The 26,480-nt window shown below is 44.2% G+C and overlaps 1 protein-coding gene across 1 annotated transcript; it reads right to left on the reverse strand.

Annotated features, from left to right (window-relative positions):
- Nucleotides 1-952: 952 nt before the first annotated feature.
- EIF4EBP2 (eukaryotic translation initiation factor 4E binding protein 2) lies at nucleotides 953-26,121 on the reverse strand. The gene is made up of 3 exons (XM_035137761.3): nucleotides 25,697-26,121; nucleotides 13,125-13,301; nucleotides 953-10,948 (listed from the first exon to the last, which is right to left on the reverse strand). Exons 1-3 carry the CDS (start codon nucleotides 25,842-25,844, stop codon nucleotides 10,917-10,919), a joined length of 357 nt encoding a protein of 118 aa, XP_034993652.1. The 5' UTR covers nucleotides 25,845-26,121; the 3' UTR covers nucleotides 953-10,916.
- Nucleotides 26,122-26,480: the final 359 nt, after the last annotated feature.

The following is a 26,480-nucleotide window of genomic DNA, read 5'->3' on the forward strand; positions in this document are numbered from 1 at the left end:
TCATGAAGCTAAATTTGAGGGTGTCAGTATTGACAAGAGAGGCAGCCAGCTGCTGTTCATTAGTCAGCCAGTTTTTGCAAGACTCATACTTTTGAGGCAGATATAACACTTCTCTGATTGAAAAGGCTGGCCCTTGGTAACACTTTTCATTGAAAAGAGTTTCTGATTATGAATGGCTGTAGCCAAATAAGAGCATCACTCCAATGCCATAAACATTCAGTAGACTGTAAATATTGTAACTGGGAGCTGGTGTATGGACTGTGGGTACCAGAAGTTATTGCATTCTGAAGCTAATCGAGTGTGGACCTGGCCACTAATTTGAGAGACCACTGGGAACTCCATGTAAGAGCAGGGTGTCTTGTTTAATAAATCAGCGTTAAAATATATCTATATTGTTACTCTTGATAGGTAAAATTTATGCAGGAAATCAACCTCATGTTCCTGAAAAAAGAAACGGGAATAAATGAGAAAACCTTTATGCCAATGATGATGGAGATGTCTTTGTTTTAGTGAAGAAGGATGAACTTCCTCCTAAAACAAGATCTAAATGTTCTGATCCCGATTTAGGTTCACAAGAAAATATCAAAGAAAATACAAGCCATTGATTATTGGTATTCTTCTCCCATCTGTTGGGGGGAAAACAGGTTCTCAAAGTGAATGGCCTATTGCATTATTCAGTACTACCAGTTCTAACACAATAGTTAACAGTAACGTCAGCCTATCTAGCAAGGAATTTGTGATGACGAACAAAATGATGGATGTTGAAGGTCTCTTGGTAATTATTATATGCTATATAATAATTCACTACAAATCAAATTATTGCCCATTATTCTGTATTTCTTTCGAGTTTTATTTCTTCAAGGAGAAATGTGGTGCTCAGCTCTGGCTTTTGCTATCCTCAACCCCACATTTTCTTACTGCTTCAATACGGAAAAACACACGACACTGTAGCTTGATATAATCAATATCTTTATTGATCTCATGGTAACATCAACCATTGGTGAGAGTGTTTTCCCTAAACACCTGTTTCAGTAAAAACCAGATTTGTACAGAAGTAGCCCAAGGATTGTTCAGACGACTTCTGTTTTCTTTTAAACCAAGATTACATTTAAAGAAAGACATAATATGGAGGGTGAGGAAGGAAATGGTCAGTAAATAGGAAGGAGACAGGTATAACCATTTTTTTAAAAAAAAATTGTCAGGGACATTCAGTAATTTTATTGGCAGCAGCCTCCACACTTCTCCCGAGGAGGCCACAAAAACCCAGAAAACAAGCTGCCCCGCAAATGTTAATAATTCTTCTCCTGTCTAAGGTGAAGAAAGGCACACTGGATTACCATCCTGCAGAGATGCAGATTGACAAGAGAGAGGGAGATTGCAAGAGGAGGAAGGGAAGTCCTGTTGTGTTCTTGATGTAAACACAGACCAAGATGCTGATGAAATCTTCCACATCTTATTTGATTCGCACACATACTTTTTATACCTGGTTCCTGCCGCATTTGCATTTTGGGATCAAGATAAAATTATCCTTGGATGTTGTAAAGCTGGTTTTGTGAAATATATGCTCTGCTAAACCAGATATTCCCTATGATCAGCCCTAAGTAAAATTTCTCCCTGCATTAAAAGCATCAACACAGTTCTTTATTTCTCTAAAAATTCATATATTTTTATATATATTTATATATATTTGTGTGTGTATATAAGCATCCACCCACATACATATACATATTTATTTTTGCACTCACCCTTTCTCCACACTAGATTCACAATTCTCCAGTTACCCAATTTTGCTGATGACTATCAAAAGCCAATCTTTCAAGCTATCAAGCTTTCTGTGCAGCATAACGTCAGGATGAAGGAGACAAAAAGAAAAGAAAAAGGCAAGCAGATCATTGCCACACAGAATGTGCACAAGGAGCAGCTAATTTCTGTAAATCCAGATCAAGTTCAGTTCACAGAATGACGCAGGGGCATAAACAAAGTTTACTTCTCAAAATGCCTATCAAGGTTTCCTGTATGAACTATTTTACCATTATGAACAATTATGGAAATGCAGGAGGGACTATTCTCCCAGCCCAAGGAGAGAAAGAAAAACTGAGTTAAAACTCATTGCTACATCAATCCGCCAAGTACATTTAGAGAGAAATAAAATTAGCACAAATGGGGGGGGGGTGAAGGGATTGAAACATCTCTTCATCTTTAACGCCTAAATATCCCAACTACAAAACTACTCCAGAATGTTTTAGCACAGTCCTGAGACCCAAAGTGAAATACTGAATATAATCAATGGCTAACTATACTAGTGGAAATAAAACAATCTATTGAAATTTCAAGGACAGTATCATCTATGGTTGAGAGGCACCAGAAATTGCAAAGAGAAGTATCAGAGCTACAATGGCAGCGGACAGCCGGAACCCAAGGCTGACATTAGAATGTCACTCCCCAGAGTGAAATGGGTGTTGGTTGCCTGAAGGGAGCCAGGGCAAGAAATGGCCTACTGATGTGAAATCTCAAATCTTCCCTGGGTGTCTTAAGGAAACTAGCATCCCTTCCAGTGCCTTACGTTGATTGACAATGGTAAATCCCACAAGCAACTCACATCCTATGTACACAACCCAATACCGTAGAATGTGACACTTAAAAGTAATAGTGACTGTGATTTTTAATTGGGGCCTTGGTGGAAATACTTGCACAACTTGATACAACGCTGTGCAAGTGATCTTTGGTGACAGTACGAAGAACTCCACCACTGATTTGGCCAACTTTTCCAAAGGTGGCTTCGAAGTCAATAAATGTGGTACTCCAGCACAACACAGAACAGATTCCAAGGCCACATATAAGCATCCATTATGTTGCTGTTGGTTCAGTACACTAAAGGTGTTAGTAATACAACAGAAGTAAGTCACAGTAGACGTTAACAATGGTAAGTACTTGAATATCTTCAATTCTAGTCCACGTCACAAAAACCGGTGATGTGTATGAGTCAGTGAGCTACCTATCAGAATTTACCCATGGGGGAAATTAAGCAAAAGTGAAACTACATATTCCTGATAAGACTCCTGATTCCAGACCATCACAATCGCCCCCCTTTAAAATGAAATACAGTCATACCTCGGGTTACAGACCGGAATGGGTTACTTCCAGGTTTTGGCGCTCGGGCAGAAGCACTAAATCGCGCTTTGCGCATGCGCAGAAGCGCCAAATTGCAACCCGTGCGTGCGCAGATGCAGTGCTGCGGGTTGCGACATCCGCTGTACTGGCTCGATTCCCAATCTTTCTACTCCACTCAAGACTCATCTGCACCAAACCCTTGGTTGCGAAAGCCAGTTGGTGGTTCCCAAATACAAAGGTGTAAGAACAAAAAGCTTACTAAAGCGACAATTCTTGAGGGCTGTAAGGGTTCTTACAGGTATAGCAAGCCCCAATGTCCAATTTTAGCTAAGGGGCAACAACAGTGCTCTTTGAAAACCCAGGATCTGACTTATTATTGCAACAAGAAACTCACGATGCAAGACTTAACGTAGAAACAAGGACGGTCAGGTGTTGGAGCTTGAATACTCGTTTCTTATGTATAGGTAAGGAAGGGTGTTGGAAACATAAGGCATAGTAGAGGCTCAAGGCCTCCTGGCACATTTTCCTTTCAGTGGCAGTTATGTCAGAAAGCTGGAAGTTTTGAAGCCAAGTAGAAGCAGAAAACTGCTACTCCTATCACAGGTTTCAGCCAATGTATGCACCACATTTACCCTATTTTTTTGCATGGCGTTTTGTACACATTCTCTGTTATCTCAGAATGAAGGCACACCCAAAATGCATGTTATCTAGGTATTTCTGGCAACATGCCCCAAAATCATATACCACTGCCCCGTCATTGGGGTTTCTTTTTCAGTGGTTGCTCCCCCTGCCCCACATCAGATGTGTCTTCTTAACGTCGCAATGTTTGAAGCCACAATTTGCTTCCTTACTACACTAGGCGATAAGGGCAGCTCTATTCCTTCTTCCAGGGTAGCCTCATAATTCCCAATCTTCCAATACTGTATTAGCTAGTGGCACTAATGTACTTTAATCAAAGGCATAGTAAAATGTATCCTACAATTTCAGCACTAAAGGGGGGGGATGTTTGCAAGGGGGGTATGCAAGAGATACGGTTCATGCTACAACTCTCTTTGGCTTTTTGCATGCAATGTCTGGGCTCAGACACAACTGTGATGCCCCTTTACTGCAAGAAGATTGCACCATTTATTACAGAATCTGCCTGGCCATCCAGTTTGGGAGGCAAAACACATTTCTGGCCTCCAGAACAGCCACAGAATACAGACGTTAGCCATCCCTGACTCACCACTTACTAGTGTGCATAAAGACAAGCTGATATAGACTGATCAATAAGGCTGTCAAGTGATTAAATAAATATTAGCTGATTGTTAAGTTTTAGTCAGGTAACTAATTACAACTGCATATATCTGCATATACAATAGCTTTTTTTTAAAAAACATACCAAATAAAGGGTAACATCGCCTTAAAAGATATATTACCCCTTTTCTCTCACAATTTTTTTTTTTGGGAAGCTCTAAAATGGGTGTTTTCACTGCAATTTGTATAAGTGCTTGTATTAGAGTTTATTTTTGCAATCTACTGTTGCCTTTTTTCAGCTGACCAAAATGTTTGATAGACTAAATATTGCAGCCCCGTTAATCTAAAATGACTGGTATAGATCAGAGTTGTCACAACAGCACTTGGGAGTCTCAGCCACCCGAAGATGCTTTTAAAAAGCAAGATAAAACGAAATCCAAACACCCATCGTATAGCTTTGGTGGTGACATTGTGAGGAAGACACAATATAAAGTAATTGCAGTTTTGAGTTCGTGGGTATAAAAATACTAACTTGCTGTCAGGTTCTTTTGTTTGTTTGTTAACTTTTTACTCACTCAGCCATCAAGTAGAAATCTTTCAAGTAACATCATTACAGCATAAAAGTCAGCAGCAAACATTTTTAAGTGACTGCAGAGGGTTAAACACCATTCCTCAGTGCAGTTGCAGAAAACTGCACTGTTGTTGTTTTTAGAAAAGGTGCAACTTTCCATATGGTGGACTGTAATCCGTTCCATTAGCTCCAAACTGTCAAAATGATGTAGGGGCCCTTGGAATTCATTTGGGCTCCATGCCAATGAAGATTTATATTTCCATAAGTTACAAGAGCTTAATGGGATCTTGTAATGGGATGATGATGTACTATGCTATTATCAAAACACAAAACGCAAACCAAGAAGGAAAACTCAATAAGCAGCTGGTGTAACTGCTAGGGCTGCAACCTTATGCGGACTCATTGGGGCTTACTTCCAAGTAAGCATGCACAGGATCAGGCTGTAAGACGGGTTTCTATAGGCCTTGCAGAATTCCTATAGGCACTGCATACCTCTATAGTAGCCACATTCATAAATGAGGAAGGAATACCTTTACTATTTTTTTAGGGGGGGGAGGAAAGAATAATGTGCTTTTCAATACAACTAGGTCAAAGAGAGGGGCCAGCAGGTTTAAAAGATATATTTAATTGGCTAATCAGTTTTCTCAAGGCAAAAAAAAAAAGTAGATCCTTTGGCTGCAGACACCTAGAACTACAGTATGTGATGCAATATTCAAGGGAAGGTTTGATTAGAAATCCTACTTCCATGGATTCTTGGAGCACTGAAGGAGGATGACCTGTATATAAAGGGTCCCAATTCTGCATTGTTGTTTTAACCTGAAAACTTTTTTAATTTTTTTTTTTAAGAAGTCGGCAATTTAAGGGATGCAATTAACGGCACATCACTGAGCAGAGCCGGGAACAGAAGGAAATGACAGCTTCTTATTTTCAACGGGCTCTTCCAATACAACTCAAATCTCTGGCACTTCAGGACACTTTCCTTTTTCAACAAAAAAAGTCTATGTTTTAGGATAGAATAAACTAACCAATATGAAGACCTGCCCTATTTGCTCCCCCTGCTAGCTTCCAAGAGGAAACTGTTGGAAGAGGCACAATTTTTAAATAAAGATGTTCAGATTACCCAATGTTATATCCAGCCTTGCAGTTGTCCATGAAATGACTTGTACTAGCCTTTCTGCCCGCATATGCCTGCATTACTGAAACAGCCTAAAAGACTAAACCAGCTTCTGCGAAAATTTCCTCTGGTCAACTACAGACAAGTGCCACAAATGACCAGAGCAGTAACAGTGATTTACAAAACAAGTCTTCTGCATGCGGTGTTGAACTGCTTAGTGCACCAACTCTTTGAAGAAGAATGTTTTTAAAAGTTAATTTGGCAGGTTGCATTCCTTTGATTACATTTGGGGAAACAGAGACCAGGAGAGCCATTTCAAAAGCTGCCTCATCTTAAGTCTAATGATTGGCTGGGGCGCATCATTTGGTTTCATGAAGCTACTAAAATTATCCCCATGGGACCAATTCTTCTCTCCTTCCCGCATCTTAAAAAAAATGAGTTCCAGGGTCCTAAAAACTGCTCGACCCCCGAAATGTATTTACTAATCAAAATACTGCCCTGCAGCATCTGTGATGCAACACGGCCGCCTGTATCAGGAACACAGGCCAGAAACAATTTCCATTGTCTCACCTGACTGAAAGCGGTAAATAACCCCCAAAATATATATTAGTTTGTATCTTGGAATCAGGATTAATAGTAACGGGAAAGGGCATGTTCTGAGTGCCTGTGTGTTCTGTCGTCTTAAAATGGCAAGCCACTGAATATGTATTTGTGATTGTTCAATCAGCACAACTCATAACCTGATGGGGAATTGGTTTGATCTTTGCATAAACTGGAGCACCACTTGGAAGCATAAGATGCAGCTCTGAATGAAATGGTGCAGCAAGAAGACTGTACAGAGAACTGCAACGGCACTGGCATTTAAAGGACTCTCTCCCCTCCTTCAAACTAGACAGCCAGAACGATAAAGGCTGCTGTGTAGGCTTAATGCTCAGTTGGCTCGGCCCAGCACTGCTGTATGCTAGAGAAGTGATGGGCAGCAGGCAGCCCAGGGCCCTTCCATATAGCTCCCCCAATCCCTATGCTGTTATCTCAGCCCTTTTCTTCAGCAGAGTCACAGGGAAAGGACTTTCTGCCATCTCCCCAGAAAAAGTTCTCTCCCTGGGCAGCTTGGCTACTCAGGTCACAAGCAAAAAGGGACTGGGCAAATGAAATGCACAAAGGGGATAAACCTCTGACATAGCCTCTGCAGAGGAAAGGCACCAAGGAGCCCTTAGCCCAGGCATCCCCAAACTGTGGCCCTCCAGATGTTTTGGACTACAATTCCCATCATCCCTGACCACTGGTCCTGTTAGCTAGGGATCATGGGAGTTGTAGGCCAAAACATCTGGAGGGCCACAGTTTGGGGGATGCCTGCCTTAGCCCATTCAGCTCTCAGAGCAACTGTTGCTGGCCTCAACCTTTGTTCCATCAAAATGATGCTCTCTTAAAAACTAAGTTGTTCACTATAGGGAAATAATCCAGGAGATGCTAGCAACCTTTCTTCTTTCATGGCCAAGACTGAACCACCTGGCTGGGTATTAAAAGAAATGTAAGATTTATTGGTTTCTTCTTGGCACTTGTGCCAGGGGTTTGTTTTTTTGGAGGGGGGTGAGTGCCTCGCAAATATCTACCAATTTATCCTCACAACAACCCTGTGAGGTAGAAGTCTATTGTCCCCATCTTAACAAGTGTGGAATTGAGGCACAGAGAGACTTGCCTGGAGACATGCAGGAAACTTGGTGCAGAACAAGGGAGAGAAATCGGATCACCTACACTGAACTATTCAAATAGCCTTTCTTTCCTTATCTTTGTCCAAAAGATTAGGGAGGCAACAGCAGCAGCAACTAAACTGATTGTGACACATAGGAAGTCCTGATGCATTTCATGCTAAGGGATATACTTTCTGTTATGAAGTGGAAGGAATGGTACTACCAAATGTCTTTCATAGTATGTAAACCCCTTAGAAATTGAAGTACAGCCCTTCTCCTCCTCTTCCTCCACCTCACCAACTAACAGCGCATTCCGAACGATGTCTACCCTGAAGTTAAGTCCTGCTGAATTCAACAGGGCTTACTCCCAGGTAAATGGGGTTACGACTGCAGCCTAAATTGGCTTAGGCCATAGACAAATCCGAGTTCTACTACTGTCAGCATTGCAGAGCAAACGGTCTCTGTTCTGCCTCATCAACAGAAAAGCAGACGAGGTTCCAGAAACAACTGCTGGCAATTATGCAAGAGGAAGGATGACAATTCAACTGTGCCCTGATTCTGGGCTGGACTTAATAGTGCACTTCAGAACTACCCTGACCAAAAACAAAGCAAAATCAGGAAGTTTTGCAACGCGGCTAAATAGCACCCCCTCTGCTTATCACAGCTTAGTTCGCTTTTGCACCACCACCACTTCTAAGGGGCAGTGTTGCCTTCCCCAGAAACATTGCAAGCAGAGCCTATTCCTGAGAGATCAACAGTTACAAAGCAATTTTGCTCCTATATTCACATTTTAGTGCAGGCAAAAAGGGAAAAAACCCCAGTTACTAAACCCTCCCTTTTAAATCGCAAGAAGAGGAAAGATCTTTGCCAATTTATAGAAGAGATGTTAGGGGCAGAATTCTATTCCAAGGGATGAGTTCATGTGTTGAAAGTTTTCTCTGTCACTGATATCCATTCATTTGTGTTCAGCTTAACTCCCAGGACCGATTCAGAAGTTACAAGTATAGCGTGGCTGCCACTTTCCCTGAGGCTGGGGTACACCGTGCTACAACTACCAAGCTACAACCGAATGAAATCCTTTGGGGGAAATTGCCACATCACACTGTGACATCCACTCATCCCATTTGCAAACACTGCCAGAGCAGGGTGAGATGCTGCCCCAGGAAAGAGGGGGCGCCATGGCATACTGATACCCAGTGCTTTTTTTAAAAAAAAAAAATGTTTAGGGGTACTCTCATTTTCCTACACATATTGAAATACTGCCCCTCAATGAGGCCAAACTTAGATTCACAAAATGTTTAGGCTAGGGTATGCGTTCCCCTGCATCCCCCCAGAAAAAAAGCACTGCTGATACCGTATGAACCGCTGCAACCATCAAACGCTTGGTACCTGTGAGAAGGCTGACATCTAAGCAAAGGAACCTTAGCAGCTGTCTTCTTGAACATGCTTTTTGTGTGTTCCAAGCCCAACTTACTTCCAAGTAAACATGCACGGAGTGATGTAAATCAACCTACCAACTGTGTGCATTAATAAAAATTGTTTGCAGGGAGGGAAACTTAACATACCTGGCATATTGATGCACGCCATGTCTCATAAGCAGTATCATATTCGAAACATTCCTTCCTGTTGTGTCTCTTTGGCTGCCTGCATGTAGGTTTTGCTAGGTACTCATGCTAAAAATAGTCAAGATTAAAAAAGGTTTGTCTTTTTTACTCAAGAAAATGGGTTTTAATGGATCGGTCTAGCCAATTAAACGTGACAGAATATTGCAGCCTTAGGGAGATGCATTTTTACACATTTCAAGTTATGGGCTAGCACCACAACCAAGGCATGAACTCATCCACTCTCACAAGGTAGCCTGCCTGCCTTGTAATTCCCATGATGAGTGGTCTCTCTCCCTTTCAAGCCCAGGCAAGCAGTTCAGCCATAAGAATCAAATTAAGTGAGACCATCAGCAACTAAAGGGTACCTTGCTGCCTGCTCTCCCAGCTGATTTAGTAATGTGTGAATTCAGGAAATGTGCAAGAAGATGGGTGAACAGGATCACAGCTGGGTGGTTTTGCTCCAATAGGCTCACTAACCTTTTGATTGCCTGCCGCCCCAAATCCTCTGAAGTCACACACCATGAAATCAGAATATTCCAACAGCCCAGTAAGTAAATCTTAGGGTGTCCCAAGCTTATGCAAGAGCACTAGACTCTTGCAAAGCCTATTCTAGTCAAGCACAGCCAGGGTGTTTCCATTAGTCCTTTTGGCACAATAGTAGACTTGGAAAGAATCCGGCAGATGTTAACAGCAGCAAAAATGGGAAGAGTAGACTTGAGGACAAACAGTCCAGAGGACCATCAAGTATAGTATTAAGTCAGAACGAAATGTGGTTCTCCTTTAACACTGATGGGTTCAAATTAGGAAGCTGAAAAGAGAAGGGGTGTTTTTGTTTTTTTGAAATGGGGAGTTTCTAAGAGGCACTAGGAGGAAATTGATTGGTGGTTCTTTCTAGGTTTCCCACCTGTTCTTCTAAAAGGAACAGGATAGGAACTTGTAATTTGGAAAGGCGTCACAGCAAAGCCCTTGTACAAGACAGAACCCCACCAAGTGCAGAGATATACCAATTAGTAAGGAGAAGCGGAGGAACCCAAGTGAGTTCACTGTACACACAAATGAAAGATACGCAGAAACAGGTTACCAACTGGGATTAAATTGACAGCAGTTAAGGGAGAGGAGAACAACGGCAATGTTGTGTCCCTTCAAGCATATATCCACCCCTTCCGTGGCCCTTTTTTGTGTTTTGTTTTTTGCAATAATTATCCAAATGCTGATGGAAGCCAAGTTCTCGCGTGTGCATGATTTTATAAGTTGTCTCTAAAGTGCGAGAAGCCAACGGACAATCATTAGCTCTATAAATTTACCATGGGTTTCCATTCAGTCACAAACCAGGGAGATGAAAGGGTTAAAAACAAAAAGTGTGGGGGCAGCAAAGGAGGGGGGGAGCATTGCATGGCTAATGGGAATCAAGGGGAGGGGGGTGAATAGTCCTCTTATCCTTTGGCACTTCAAAAGCTGAAGTGAAGATTCCAGTGGAAAACAGCTTCTTCTTCTTCTTCCATCCTTCAGTTGTTGATCCTGTTGGCCAAATCAGATGTGCACAGGTGATCGGGAGTTGCTGTCTCCCCATGGTTGCCCATCATGGAAGATCAGATGTCCATCTCAAACTGAGCATCATCACCTGGTTGAAGGACAAGAGCACGCAAGTCAGTAAGGGGTGGGTTGAGGAAGCATCATGCGTGTACAGTTTGAAGTGTCCTCCTAAGAGGCACAGCGAGTTTCTCTGTCAGCCCTCCATGACATTTGAAGCAGGCCTCATTAATACATATAGGAGACAGGGGTGTGTGCTGTTCAGATTGTAGTTGTAGTTGTGGGGTGTGTGTGTGTGTGTGTACGCGCGCGCACACACACACACACACACACACACACAAAAGTGCATTAAAAATAATACAAAATTCCTTCTAAGTAGAAAAACAGCACAGCAAAAAGGACTGGTCTGGAATCATTTCCAGACAGAGTATGCAGCTGCTGGTGTTTATATATGCATATATATAATTCATAATGTGGAGCAAAACTCCTCATTTTGTCACTTTTATTCACACACACACACACACACACACACACAGAGAGAGAGAGAGAGAGAGAGAGAGAGAGAGAGAGAGAGAAAGAATTAAAAAATATGAAAAAATACCAATCCATACAAGTCTGTATACACTTTTTGTATCCTCAAGTGGTACAGTTTATTCTACATCCTCAAGACTGTGCTACTTCATTCTAGCGCAGCGATGAGGAAATCGTGGCCCTGAGGACGTTTCTGGAGCACAACTAACCACTGGCAATACTGGCAGAGGCTGATGGGATTGTATGGTAAGCCTAAAGTTGACCATCTCTTGCCTTAACTTTACAAGGCTTTTCTCCCAGGGATGGGGAATACTATTTGTTTTAGTTCATTCATTGCAAAACAAAAAACAAAAAAAACCCACCAACCACAAAACCATATCATTTTACATTCTTTTATCCCCCACCCTTTTTTGCTTGAAATAATGTGTGTTTCTCTTTTGTGATTGGTGGTTGAATCCTCCCCCCCCCCCCTTTTTTAAACCTTGGCTCCAATTTCCATCCTATGAACCCTAGCCCCTATGGCCAATGATCATATAGGATGGAAGTTGTAGTCCAACAACTTCAGGAGGGCTGCAGTTTGACAATCCCTTTTCCAGGCACCAAGTGAAAACCTTTCTATTTCCCAAGACTAGTCAGCTAAGTTGCTTTTTATTCTTTGTATCTGCCACCCTATTTTTAGAATTCTGCTGTTTACCAATTTGTTTGATCTGATTTTGTGTTAATTATTGTTATCATCGCTGAAGCAGGGGGCAGAACTTTAAGCATATACAGTATACAGAACATACATATAGCATGCTCTGAACTATGTTTCTGCTGTGAACTTGATCACTATCTTCCTGGTGTTATGCCTGTACATCACAAAATCCACACATTTATTACCATTTTTAAATACAATTACCAATAACTCATGTTTGGGACCAGTCAAATCCCTCTACTTACGAATAACTCTACTTACGAATGTTTCTACTTACGAATGGAGCTCCGCCCGTCATCTTGGATGCGGTTTAGATAGGATTTTTTCTACTTACGAATTTTTAGATAGGGTTGCTTCTACTTACGAATTTTTTTCTCCCAATGCATTCCTATGGGATTCGACTTACACATTTTTTTGACTTACAAATGTGCGTTCGGAATGCATTAAATTCGTAAGTAAAGGTACCACTGTATTAAAATGCATGCCAGATGCCACTGGACTCATTTCCCCTACTATAGGTTTGCTGTCCAACTCCCATTTAGCCTAAATACACGCTTGCAGCCAATAGTCCTAATGGATGGCTTGAAATCTAGCTCTCCTAATGGATATTTCATGCTCCAGTTAGTCTATGCGAGCAAGTTATGTTATCAAAATATAACATTGGGAAGGTGGAGATTGTGTGACCTACAATCTTCTAGTAATTCACCAATGTGAAATAGTTATGACAGAATAGGAGGCAGTTTCCTGTTTGTCAATCAACTGAGGCTTTTACAGAGCCTCTAATAGCCTAAGGGCGAAAATTCAGCATATAAGCAACCCCCACAAGATCAGTGCAACCGTTCACGGAGTCTGCACTCCATACGCAGAGGCTCCTTGAAGGCAAAGAAAAGCACTACATCCCACAACTTTGAAATAAAAGGATATATGCTGCCCTGAGGAAAGGAATGACATGATTTTTGAAGCAAAACTTTACGAAACCCTAAGAGTCGATCATGGAAAAGTTATACAACAAAATGTGCCTTACTTCCAGCTATGCTCTTACCAATTATAGGTTTCCCATCATGATTGTTCAGGTTGTTTACTTCCACTTTGGAATCCTCAGTCATTGTACCAGGGCTGGTAACTCCTGGGATATTTGGAAGGTGGCAAGGAGGAGTCTGAGCCATGGGAGAATTCCGGCGATCTAACAGAAACTTGCGGTCATAGATGATTCGGGTACCTGGGGGCGGGGGAAGAAGATAATTGGCCTATCAGAATCGTTTTCCAATAGATGAGGTTACAAACAATACTCATATAATAACTCAAGTAAGGCCCAAGTCTTTATACAAGCTCTCATCAGTTTGCTAATTAATTTGCTGCAAATAGTAAACTTCTTTAGAAGGGAATAAATCCCAATGAATAGGGCTGCCATATGTCCGGAATTGACGTCGGGGTGTGTGTGTGTGTGTGTGTGTGTGTGTGTGTCCCCGAAAGGTGGTGCTTTGTTCTAGATCTTAGGCAATTCAATCGAAAAATTGTGTTTATTGTAAAACAACACAGGGGTTCGTCTAAAGAAAGCTCAACAACTTCCGGGCTATCCTAGTTTTAACTTTTTTTAAATATGGGAACCCTACCATTGAACAAACTAGGGCTTATATCTGAGTGAACAGACTTAGAACTGTACTGCAAGTTGAATCAACAGACTGTCATTTTCACGTTGAGTGGGTATGGCTCTATTTTCTTTTTAAAGAAACAGCATTCACTGACTACGATGCATGGATGCCAATTTCCTAGGAGAGATGAAAACCAGTTTTCTTATCTATATATTCTAAAGATGCCACATCTGACTACATGTGTAGCATGTAGATATAGATATAGATATAGACGGAGACTCCTCATGTTGCTTCCCTGCAGTCCTGTTAAGGGTGCATGTGGTTTTCACATCAGTTCAACAGGAAGGGATGCTGAGAGGCAACGTGCCTTGGAATACCAGGAGCTGAGGGCAACACAACAGGGGGAAGAGACTTGCTTTAATGCCCTGCCTGTGGTTTCTTGGTAGTTTCAGACATCGACCACTGAGAGAAACAGCACGCTGGACTAGATAGACCTTGGTCTCAAATCCAGCAGAGTTCATGTTCTAATCTGAGATGCCTGGCTAACTCAGTTGGTTAAAGCATGGTGCTGATAGCACAAAGGTCACAGATTCGGTCCCCATATGGGACAGCTGTATATTTCTGCATTGCAGGCGGTTGGACTAGAATGATCCTCAGGGACCCTTCCAACTCTACAATTCTATGATTCTATGAATACAAGGAGAAAACAGAGAAGTTTGTGTCTCTGACCAGGGTTCAAAATTAGCAGGGCGCCAGGTGCATTTTGTGCCTAAAGATTCTCCATTTGCGAGCACTTCAAAAAGTGTAGCTGCCATTTTTTGCACCAGGAGAGAATATATATTAAGGAGTTTAACAAAGACTAGAGTGTTTTGAAAACTGAAGTATGGTACCAATATTTTCACTGTAACACCAAATTAAACATACATTAACCATTTCTGCTAAAAATGTGATAATAACCATGTTTCTCTGAAAATAAGACACCGTCTTATATTTATTTTTCCTCAAAAAAATACACTATGGCTTATTTTCAGGGGATGTCTTATTTTTTAAAATTAAATATGATACAGTTTAACCTACAATGTTGAACTGCCTATCACTATGGCTTATTTTCAGGGTATGGCTTATATTATGGCTACGTCTTATTTTAGGAGAAACAGGGAATGTGTCATGTGAATTGCATATTAATTCATGCTTCTCAAAAGAATAAGGAGTGCTGCCGACACCCCCCTTCCCCAAAGTGGTGATCAAACATTCTCTTTTGGCACCCACAACCCAGGTCCCAGAAGCCATTTGGCTCCTAGTTTTTCTATCCCAGTTTCTAACCCTGTCTCTGACAACATGCCACATAACAATAAAACTCTGGGGACTGTTTATTTACAGGAAATTCTCGTGGTCAAACAAGCTGTTCTCTGTTACCACAGAGCTCCTTTTGGAAGGCAATATTATGAACTCTGCTTCATTTCACAGTAAGAGCAGAGCTGTTATCTGAACAACAGTGCTGTAAAGTTTCAAGAGCAGTTATCCGGTTGTTTGGTTTGAATGAAACCAAGGGGCACCAGTCTGGAATGAATTCCATCTCTGTATGTGAAAGGGAGAAAAGTGAGGCAAGGCTGAACACTTCAGAAACAGGAGGCGACTTTTAAAGACTTAACAGGGAGGCAGGGAAGCACATGGAACATACTTCTCTTCCAACCCACCCACTCCCCATATCTGGTCACATATTTACCTCTTGCACTTCTTAAATCCCATCTTCATCATTTGGCTCAATTTTGGAGCTATACACCTGAGCCTCCAGTTTCCTTCTGCAGTCAGTAAACAAAATGGCTTGAGTGGCTGCAGAAGTACTACAAACAACCAAACTGTGGCTTTTACTGTGGGACCTAAGAGCCCTTTAATGGCTTGGGCCCAACACAGCTAAGCAACTGCTTCCTCCCTTACGATGAATCATGCAGCACTAAGATTAGAAGCGTGAAACCCTTATAACAGCACCGTTTGTGCACATTCCTAGGATGCAGAGGTAATGCAGAAACTGAACAACCCAGGCTTGTAAACAACCACTCGCCCAGATCAGCTGTGAAAGGTAAGCAACATTTCTAATGGAACAGCAAAGGAAGCTTTTGTAAACAAGACAAGAATTGTTCCCTGCACTGCCAACCTTTCTTTCAGGCCACAAATGTTACAAAACTGACTAAAGGCAGGTATTTAAAAGGTACACAGGAGCAAGGCTTGAGGGATAGCAACTTTTGCAGGCCTATTTACAAGATTAAAATAACATGCACAAAATCCTAACAGCTTTTTAAGAGAAAATACTGAAAACATTTAAGTCGTTTCAGTTTAAGAACCTAGAAAGAAGGCACTTGAGGTTTCCAGTAACCACCTGTTGCTGTTGACATTTAGCACATTCCCAGGAACCTATTCTCTCTGCTTCATAGCCTTTTTTCTGCAGCTCTCCCATTTTTTATTCTGCAGTATTTATTCTAAAGCCAGTTTACAATAAATCAGAACACAAAACTCCCCATTTCTGCAAGAGGACACGAACAGCAAGGATAAAGAATTGGAAGAAAAAATATGCAATTTATACATTTTGTTCCAATTGCTGGACTTGAGCTCAGAGATTTCTGCTGAAGGAGGAGTGGGGACAGGCAAAAGTATGGTCAGGAGATGTCTCCCCCACCCCCACCCCGGCCTGGTAACTTCCACAAAGATGTCTATTCTGTTGCTGAAAAGTATTTCCTTCCTAAATTACTAGCTGACCCAGCTCAGTCTTGCAATCCTACACTTTGATCACTGTTACAGAAATTACGGGGGGGGGGGCGGGGGCAGCACATCTTTAAAGATGTTAAATGTTATAAATTTATCCTTTCGACTTGACAGCTCAGGGAAGTTACCTACGTAGCTTTAAAAATCATATAAAATCAACTCCTATGCCAGTTCCCTCCATTCCAAGGCTATTTTGCCCTTGAAAAAGGGACTCCAGGAAGTGCCCAGAGGTGACAATTGCTGAGCTGATCTCTGGCCAAGGAAAGCTTAATCCCATCAGCAGACTTGTCCAGGGGTCCAAACATGCAAAGGACGTTCTATTGTACTTTGGGTGGTGGTGCTTCAGAGTTGTTTGCCTATGCTAATCTTGAACCAAATCAAATCCCTTGAATCAAATCCCTTATGAATACACAGTGGAAGTGAGGAACAGGTTTAAGGATTTAGATTTGGTGGACAGAGTGCCTGAAGAACTATGGATGGAGGCTCGTAACATTATACAGGAGGCAGCAACGAAAACCATCCCAAGGAAAAGGAAATGCAAGAAAGCAAAATGGCTGTCCAACGAGGCCTTACAAATAGCGGAGGAGAGGAGGCAAGCAAAATGCAAGGGAGATAGGGAAAGATACAGGAAACTGAATGCAGATTTCCAAAAAACAGCAAGGAGAGACAAGAGGGTCTTCTTAAATGAGCAATGCAAAGAAATAGAGGAAAACAATAGAATGGGGAAAACCAGAGATCTGTTCAAGAAAATTGGAGATATGAAAGGAACATTTCGTACAAAGATTACCATAATCAAGGACAAAAGTGGTAAGGACCTAACAGAAGCAGAAGACATCAAGAAGAGGTGGCAAGAATACACAGAGGAATTATACCAGAAAGATATGGAGGTCTCGTACACCCCAGGTAGTGTGGTTGCTGACCTTGAGCCAGACATCTTGGAGAGTGAAGTCAAATGGGCCTTAGAAAGCACTGCTAATAACAAGGCCAGTGGAAGTGATGATATTCCAGCTGAACTATTTAAAATTTTAAAAGATGATGCTGTTAAGGTGCTACACCCAATATGCCAGCAAGTTTGGAAAACTCAGCAATGGCCAGAGGATTGGAGAAGATCAGTCTACATCCCAATTCCAAAGAAGGGCAGTGCCAAAGAATGCTCCAACTACCGCACAATTGCGCTCATTTCACACGCTAGCAAGGTTATGCTTAAAATTCTACAAGGCAGGCTTAGGCAGTATGTGGACCGAGAACTTCCAGAAGTGCAAGCTGGATTTCGAAAGGGCAGAGGAACCAGAGACCAAATAGCAAACATGCGCTGGATTATGGAGAAAGCTAGAGAGTTCCAGAAAAACGTCTACTTCTGCTTCATTGACTATGCAAAAGCCTTTGACTGTGTCGACCACAGCAAACTATGGCAAGTTCTTAAAGAAATGGGAGTGCCTGATCACCTCATCTGTCTCCTGAGAAATCTCTATGTGGGACAAGAAGCTACAGTTAGAACTGGATATGGAACAACGGATTGGTTCAAAATTGGGAAAGGAGTACGACAAGGTTGTATATTGTCTCCCTGCTTATTTAACTTATATGCAGAATTCATCATGCGAAAGGCTGGACTAGATGAATCCCAAGCAGGAATTAAGATTGCCGGAAGAAATATCAACAACCTCAGATATGCAGATGACACAACCTTGATGGCAGAAAGTGAGGAGGAATTAAAGAACCTTTTAATGAGGGTGAAAGAGGAGAGCGCAAAATATGGTCTGAAGCTCAACATCAAAAAAACCAAGATCATGGCCACTGGTCCCATCACCTCCTGGCAAATAGAAGGGGAAGAAATGGAGGCAGTGAGAGATTTTACTTTCTTGGGCTCCTTGATCACTGCAGATGGTGACAGCAGTCACGAAATTAAAAGACGCCTGCTTCTTGGGAGAAAAGCAATGACAAACCTAGACAGCATCTTAAAAAGCAGAGACATCACCTTGCCGACAAAGGTCCGTATAGTTAAAGCTATGGTTTTCCCAGTAGTGATGTATGGAAGTGAGAGCTGGACCATAAAGAAGGCTGATCGCCGAAGAATTGATGCTTTTGAATTATGGTGCTGGAGGAGACTCTTGAGAGTCCCATGGACTGCAAGAAGATCAAACCTATCCATTCTTAAGGAAATCAGCCCTGAGTGCTCCCTGGAAGGACAGATCCTGAAGCTGAGGCTCCAATACTTTGGCCACCTCATGAGAAGAGAAGACTCCCTGGACAAGACCCTGATGTTGGGAAAGATTGAGGGCACTAGGAGAAGGGGACGACAGAGGACAAGATGGTTGGACAGTGTTCTCGAAGCTACGAACATGAGTTTGACCAAACTACGGGAGGCAGTGCAAGACAGGAGTGCCTGGCGTGCTATGGTCCATGGGGTCACGAAGAGTCGGACACGACTAAACGACTAAACAACAACAACAACAAAATCTTGAACCAAGGACTTGTATGGACATGTGTGTCAAGGCTGAACTACAGTAGTGTAACCCCTGTCTACCCCTCCCCTTTGGTGACATGTCAGTGATGTAAAAATGATGCATCAATGATGCTGTGCGAACTGTATCCTGGGATGTGGTGGGAAGTTCTAAAAGTCAACGTTGCCCCATGCTCAGGGTTCAATTCCTCTTTGAACCTGTTGCGCAATAAACCTTGGTCTACGTTATTTGCTCCGGTTGGTGGCTGGACTCCTTCTTTGTTCCGCAGGGACCCGCAGGCTCTGGCCGACGAATTTTCCCCGTAACAATCACATTTAACTTGGAAAAGGTACCACTGAGTTCAGTGGCATTGCCTTTAAAGTAGTAGTTTAATGTCCGCGTAACAGTCCCCATTATATGTGAAGGCACTGCAAGCGATGGAATTTAGACGCATAACTTGTCCCAAAAGCCAACTTGAAGGAGAAGGGCCGGCTAAAAGGCAGCTCTGTGGGTTCTGTTATGTTCTCTGCTGACAGCAATGCAACCAACAGATGCTGCGGTTGACACTGAGGAACAGCTCAAGGGCCAGTTTCGTAGTCATTTTTCTGGTCATTAACCTCATTAAAATACAGATACGAAAAGGAAAGTAAGCAAAGGCATTTGAAACTGAGAGGTGCAAGCTGAGGGTTAGAAGCACGTATTAGAATAGCTGATCACTTGGAAATACTATTGAAAAAGAAGCTGTTAAATTCTACCCATAACTGAACTGAACTAAAAGTTATAATCCATAAACTCCCCCCCCCCCCAGTGTGGTGGCTTTATGAAACTCAAACTTGATATACACAGTATGTGTAAACTGTAGCTTTGAATAAGTAAAATAAAGTACAGGGCCAAAATATACCCTACCCACTACGGTCCAAGATAAGCAATAATACTGGGGGAGAGGCGAACAGCGCGTTTGCAATGCTGCATTGCAATGTAAGGGTTTTTCCTAGCCAAATCTGCCAGCTCACTTATTCCACCATCCCAAACAGAGTTCCCGAAAAAGCAGCATAATGCAATTTTGCCCCCATTTTCATTGTTCATTTCAAATGTCTCACCCATGGGCGGGCTACTTGGCAACAAAAATACTTTGTATTCTGTACCAAAAGAAAAACTCCTCTTCGTGTTTGAACAACAGAACAAACACAAGACTACAAGCTCAGGGAAACTGAGGTCAACAAGAATGATTCTGATCCCGTAGTCTACCTCTCACCCCAAACATGCACACAAAGTTTATTTTTATGTGCTAGCTTATCGGTTTATCTCTGCGCCTGAACAGTCTCGGAACTCTGGGCCCTTGATCTTGACCGCCCCAAGCAACGCAGCAGTCTGAAACGAAGTATTTGCACACGTGTCTTGTGTTTTGCAGCTTTAATCCAGAGGGAATAATGAGCCTGAAAGCTACTTTCTCCCTTGAACTTGAAGACAGGGTGGTGAGGCCTATTGTCACTGAGCAAGGATTGCCTGTAGTGATTATAAATTAAAGATCTTCTTAGCAGCTACATATGAGGGATGGGGCACAAGGAACAGTCATTGCCTCTCCAAAGCACAAAGCTAGAAATGCTATTGGAATTTTTATTACGATTGTGATTATCTGGTGGCAATATTCTTCAGTTCTTGGAAAATAAGCAGGCAACTTGCCTGAATTTGGGGCCGGGGGGGTGGGGGTGGGGACACATACACTGTGGTTTTGAAGTTTTCAGCCCACAAGGCTCCTAAGAGGCCTGCTGAGAGGTTACTTTTCAAGGCAGGTTTCAGCAGAAGTGTTAATACTTGAACATTCATGTCTCTTTGCTCCTGGAACCCATCTAATTCCACCCACCCGTTGTTGACCTGGGCAACGTTCCAGTGTCCATAGCAGGTAGTAAGGCACACTCAGTGCTTTCAAACGAAACAAAACAAAATCAGAATGAGCATGGAATTTGTCTTCTATCAAAACAGAAGAAACTCTGTATAAGCTGGGGAACCAAATCCAAATGTTGCTAAATTTCTGTGTTTTTTTGCCCCTTCTCCTCATGACTGCTGGCACTCCTAAGAAGCTGATACTTTGTCCTTCTAAGTCCCTTCTCCTTTACACATCTACAGCTACACTCAGGAGTAATATTCAATTTCTGATGCTTGCCATTTTGCTCCAATTCCTGGAACAGTAGAAGTGGCCTAGCAAAACATGACCCCGGGTTCAAAGTATGAAAATATGAATGTTTGGAGATCACAGAATCATAGTATCAGGCACCTAACATTGTTTTCAAAGCCAAACTGCAGACAGGGCAGCTTCATCTGCAGGCTCTGTCCTTTTTCATGATTATTTCAGTATAGGAACGACCTAGGAAGATTCAGTAAGATAAGGGTAGGTCGACCAGTTTAGCATGGCTTACCTTTAAGAAGGAAGGAAGGAAAGAACCCCCTTGTCCAGTAAAGAATTTTAAAATGATAAAGCAAGATATTGTATTTGTACGGATTTCTTACATCTTTATAGACAAGTGACCCCCAAGTATGCACTTTTACTCAAGAATGCAAGTATCTTGCTGGAACAGAGCAAGGAAAACCTAGCCCAATTTTTCTTATAGAAATCCCCCAAACCAACAGGCACTAGAATCTAGTGCAGCCTTACCCAACTCAGTAGGCTCCAGATGCTTTGAACTACAACTCCCCTCAGCCCCAGCCAGCATGGCCAATGGCCAGGTATGATGGGAGTTGTGGTTTAGCAACATCTAGAGCAGGGGTCCCCAGACTACGGCCCGGGGGCCGGATGCGGCCCAATTAGCCTGCCAATCCGGCCCGCGACGACCCCCGCCGCCCACCGCTGCCGCCCGCTCTTACGGTGCGCAGCGCGGCAGCGCTCTTCCGGGTTGGGAAAAAAGCGCCGAAAATCCTTTGTGCGCATGCGTATGGGCCTCTCCCGACCCGGAAGAAGTCATTTCTGGTGCACTTCCGGGTCGGGGGAGGCCCACGCGCATGCGCACAACGGATTTTCGGCGCTTTTCCCACCCTGGAAGCGTGCCGCCGCGCCAGTAAGCGCCCGTGCGCATGCGCACGGGCACGCACTCCCCCGCCCGCCGGCCCGCCGCGCGATCGGCGCGGTGGGAACCGGCCCAAACGCCGGTAAGTCTGGGGACCCCTGATCTAGAGGGACAGAAGTTCCCCAAACCTGTTTTAGAGAACTGTAATGTTATATATCAGGCACGTCCAACAGGTAGATTGTGATCTACCAGTAGATCACTGGATGTCTGTGGTAGATCACTGGTAGATCACTGGCACCCCTAAAAAAAAGCTCACCCAAAAATTTCCTCCTCCCTAAAAAAAAGCTGAACTATGACCTGAAGCCCTAAACAAAAATGGGCCTCCCTCCCTCCTAAAAGAAGCTCAACAAGTTTGACCTAAACCCCCAAAAACCAGGGCTTCCCTTCCTTAAAAAAACTCAACAGCTTTGACCTGAACCCCCCCCCCCAAAGGGGGTAGATCACTCCCAGTTTTTAACTCTGTGAGTAGATCAGAGTCTCTTGGGAGGTGGCCACCCCTGTTATATATGATCTGCATGAGCTCTAAATGTGCACAAATAAAACATTACCATTATAACTGAATTAATCACTGGAGGACATTTTGTTCTAAGCGTAGAATATTAACGGCTATATTAAGTGCATGAACGTGTCACTGATTTTAATTAGTTAAATCCCCAATCACAGCAAGTTTGGATCAAAACAGAATAAAAAAATTGCAACCTGGCACTTTCTATGCCAGGGATGGGGAACCTCAGGTCAGGAGGGCAGACGCAGCCCCCTACACTGCTCTACTTGGCTTCTGGGGCTCTCCTCATAGCAACCCCCATACCAAGCCACAAACCCCACAAACCCTACTTGGCACCCTCGTTTTGCCTTGGAGGAATGTGCCCTTGAGTTCTGATAATGCTTTTTGCTTGCCTGGAGCAAGGAAACTAGTACAGTGGTAACATTTACATTATTTGCTCCACCCACTTTCACCTCTGGCCTTGCCAACCAGAGGCATGTGGCTTCTAGAAGGCTGCTGTGAAGGAGGTTGAAATGAGGTTCCAGTCACTGTTTTATGCATAACACCCCTTCCTATTACTTTCATCCAGCAGGCAGCCTTCGCAGACATACAGGACAGCAAATTAACATGTGTCAAAGAAACAGATGAGTACTGTCCAAAATCACAAGTAATTTGGAATGATTAGATTAAAAGAGGAAAAGCAGAATACACAGGAAGCAGTGAGTTCATGAGGGGAATCTACTACTGAAAAAAGGAAAGCGGCAACTCCATAAGAAGGCCTTTTGAAGGCTCACAGGTAGCCCCGTTCCAAAGAGGTGCAATTTTAGCTGCATGCAAAGGTAAAATTAAGCAGCTTTTTTAAACCTACAAGCCTGCCAGGACTCGGCAAAGTGGGTAGCAAGAAAGGCTGCAATTCTAAGTTATAAAAGTTGGGTGCCTCCCCCTTTCTCTGCCAATTGGTGGCAAAAGCCTATGGGGTTCCAGGCACGCTCCCAGGGTCTGTGTTCCTTTGGAGAATTGAGACATGGCGGACTGTTGTAGCTTTAAGAAATATGGTTTATTCACCTTCAGTCTGCATGGAGGGAGTACAGATCTCACAGCACAGTCATTTCAAGAGAGGCTTGTACACCAGAGAAGTCCTGGAGTGCCCAAAGATGGATTCCAATCTCTCTTCCTCCTTCTCCTTCCCAGAAATCCTTGCTACCAAGACTCCCTTTTTCTGACACCTCAAACACACAGTTACCCGTCAACCTTCCAAACCCCTGTCTCTGTTCACACCTCAGGGCAAGGGGGAGGGCAGTTGTTTTGCACTGCCAAAGGCCCCCAATGGTTTCTTAATGGCCCTAGCTTGGCCAGTAGTTTTGCATAGACTAGCCCAGGAATTCCTCTGCAATTTGTGTTTCTCCCTTCACATCCCAAATCATCAAAATTCTGTCATTTATCAATTTCTAGGGTTTAGGGGCCCCACACTCTATAATGCCTACATATGCATAAATCAAAGTAGCATGTGTGCATGACATGAATAGCAGCCAAAGGCAGGCATGAAGGATAAGTTGGGAAGAGATGAATGGTATGGAACTGGCACAGTGTCACCATTTAGTTTATGAAATGAAGAACATTTTGACACCTTAAACTTTATGGCTTAAGGACTTGAAATATTTATTGTGTCACCTGCTTTTGAGGTCCAGATCCAACTTCGTTAGCTGCAATGATTCTAATGCCATGGAAGCCACATGCTACCATAATTTGCAATTCAGCATTTCAAGCATAGATAATGAAAAGAAAGGTGGGCAAAGTTGCTAATGCCTGCCTTTTTAAGTGGCTGGAAACTAAACTTCAGGCCAAGTCTTAATGTCTGGGCTACAGAGAAGCAGCAGGTTCCAAGGCCCTACACATTGTTTTCGTCTTGTCTTTCAGAAAGAAACAGCTCAGAATGCAGGACCTACTTCCACATTTTTCAGCAATGAGCTTTGGGCTGTGAACCAGAAAAAGTGCAATGCCTACCCAACTGGGGGAGGGGGGGGAGTGAGAGAAACCCTGCTCTGTTCTGGAATCTCAAACCAGCTCTCAACCAGTAAAATGAGGAATCTTGCTTGCCTTGCCTTCATACCTTTCTGCCAGTACAGTACAGTCATACCTCATGTATTCAATGCATGTAAAATGCCACAGAATACAACATTTATAAATTATTCAGGGTGGAGCAAAGGAGTTTATTTTACTATAGGGCCATGCAGGAGTGGCAGAGACCCTTTATGCCTTTTAAAACATACAAGATCGCAGAGGCTCTGGTGACGGAGCCTTTTAAATTTTAAAACAAAGTCATTAAGGAAAGCAGCAGCAGGCTGAATTCCCAGGGACAGGCCTGAACAGATGAGGCTTGTGCAAAACATGGCTGGCACAACAACGTGGCGGCACAATCCGTATCCCCGCTAGCTCTGCAAAAGGGTTATCCTTCCACGGTTTCTTTTGGTCGGGATCCCTCGATCTCCCCGTCTTGGGAGGCTGGCCGACCCCTCGGCGGAGCCGGCGCTCCGTCTCCCTGCAGGGGCTGCAGCTGTCGGAGAAATCCCCCGCCCGCCTAGGCGCTCCTCCCCTGCTATTGTGCAACCGTCACGGGCTTTTTCCTCGAGGCCCCTGGGCCTTGTTTACAAATAACTCGCCGCCAGCAGCCCCGCGCACCGGGAGCGCGGCCTAGCTAGACCCGGGTCGGCCCGGGAAAGCGGCAATGCAAACTAACGACGGGAAGTGGGGCGGGGAGAGGAGACAGGGCAAACTCCCCCTTCCCCACCATGCTTTGTACACCAAAGCCGCGTCCCCTTTCGGGCAACGAGGGGGAGAGAACCGCCTCGCCGCCATGAGTCGGGGCGCGCGCCAACACGCGTCTTTCTTGCGGGCCCCCTGCAGACCCGGGCAGAGCAAGTCCCACCGAAGGGGACTTCCAGCATATGGCCTGGAGACTCTGCGATAGCGACTTAGCTTCCCAACTTCCTCCTCAACGTTATTAAGGGGAGACAGAGAAAAAAATTACACGCCCACCCCGTCTCGCCTCTGGAGGCCTCGTCCCCCTTTTTAAAGCCTAGCTGGCCATGTTCGCTCGCGCGCGCGCCTGCAACGCCTCCTTTTCTTCCTCCCTGCACCCCGACCTATAGGGCGCCCCACCCCGCGCGCTCGCGCCCCCTTTTGCAATGCCCGCTAGCATATGCGCAAAAGACAATTCCTGGCAAGGTCCGTGCGCATCAAGATGATGAGGATTATTATTACTGCTCTGATGTTACCTCCGGGCGTGGTGGAGAACAGCGTCCCCCCGGGCGTGGTGCAATAGTCATGAGGTAGCTGCGAGGAGTCGTTGATGAGCACCGTCCGGGTGGGAATGGCGCGGCTCTGGCTGTGCTGGTGGCCGCCGCCCCCGCCGGAGGAGGACATCTCCCTTGCTTCTATTGTCCCGGGCTGCGGGGAGGAAGAGACGCGAAGGGGCTGCAAAGGGAAGCGGAGGAGGAGGAGGAAGGGGGCGGCAGTGGAGCAAATGCACACAAACACACACACACGAAAGGAAAGCGGGAGGAGGAGGAGGTGGTGGGGGCGGCGGCGGCGCTGCTGCTGCTTCGCTTCCTCCGCGGACGACTCTCGCTCCGGCTGCGGGGCGCTTCTTGTCCTCCGTCCACCGCCTCCACCGCCACCTTCTCCCTCGGCCTCCGCCAGCAGCAGGAAACGAGGGGGCCGCCAGGGGAGGCGGGGACACGGGGCAGCGGCGGCGGAGGAGTGGCCGGGTGGGAGGGCCGCGCTTGCTGCTGCTTCAGGCAGGAGCGGCGTGTCGGGGGACGGAGCGGTTGCTTGGGCGTGCAAAAAAGCCTTAGCGGGCTTTCCTCCCGTGTAAACACAACGCCCGGCGTCGGAGCGAGAAGGCCTGGCTCCGCTCGGGCTGTTTTCTTCGCCTCCCAGGCCGCGCCGGGGGCAGGAAGGCGAAGCTGGCCTCGTGCTCTGGAGCCACGGGCAAGCCCCTCTGAAACGAGGATCTGGGATTGCTTCTGTTATATTTTTCCCCTTTTTTGTTTTGTGATG

The sequence above is a fragment of the Zootoca vivipara genome, chromosome 5, assembly GCF_965207765.1.
Source record: "Zootoca vivipara chromosome 5, rZooViv2.hap1.1, whole genome shotgun sequence".
Lineage (NCBI taxonomy): Eukaryota > Metazoa > Chordata > Lepidosauria > Squamata > Lacertidae > Zootoca > Zootoca vivipara.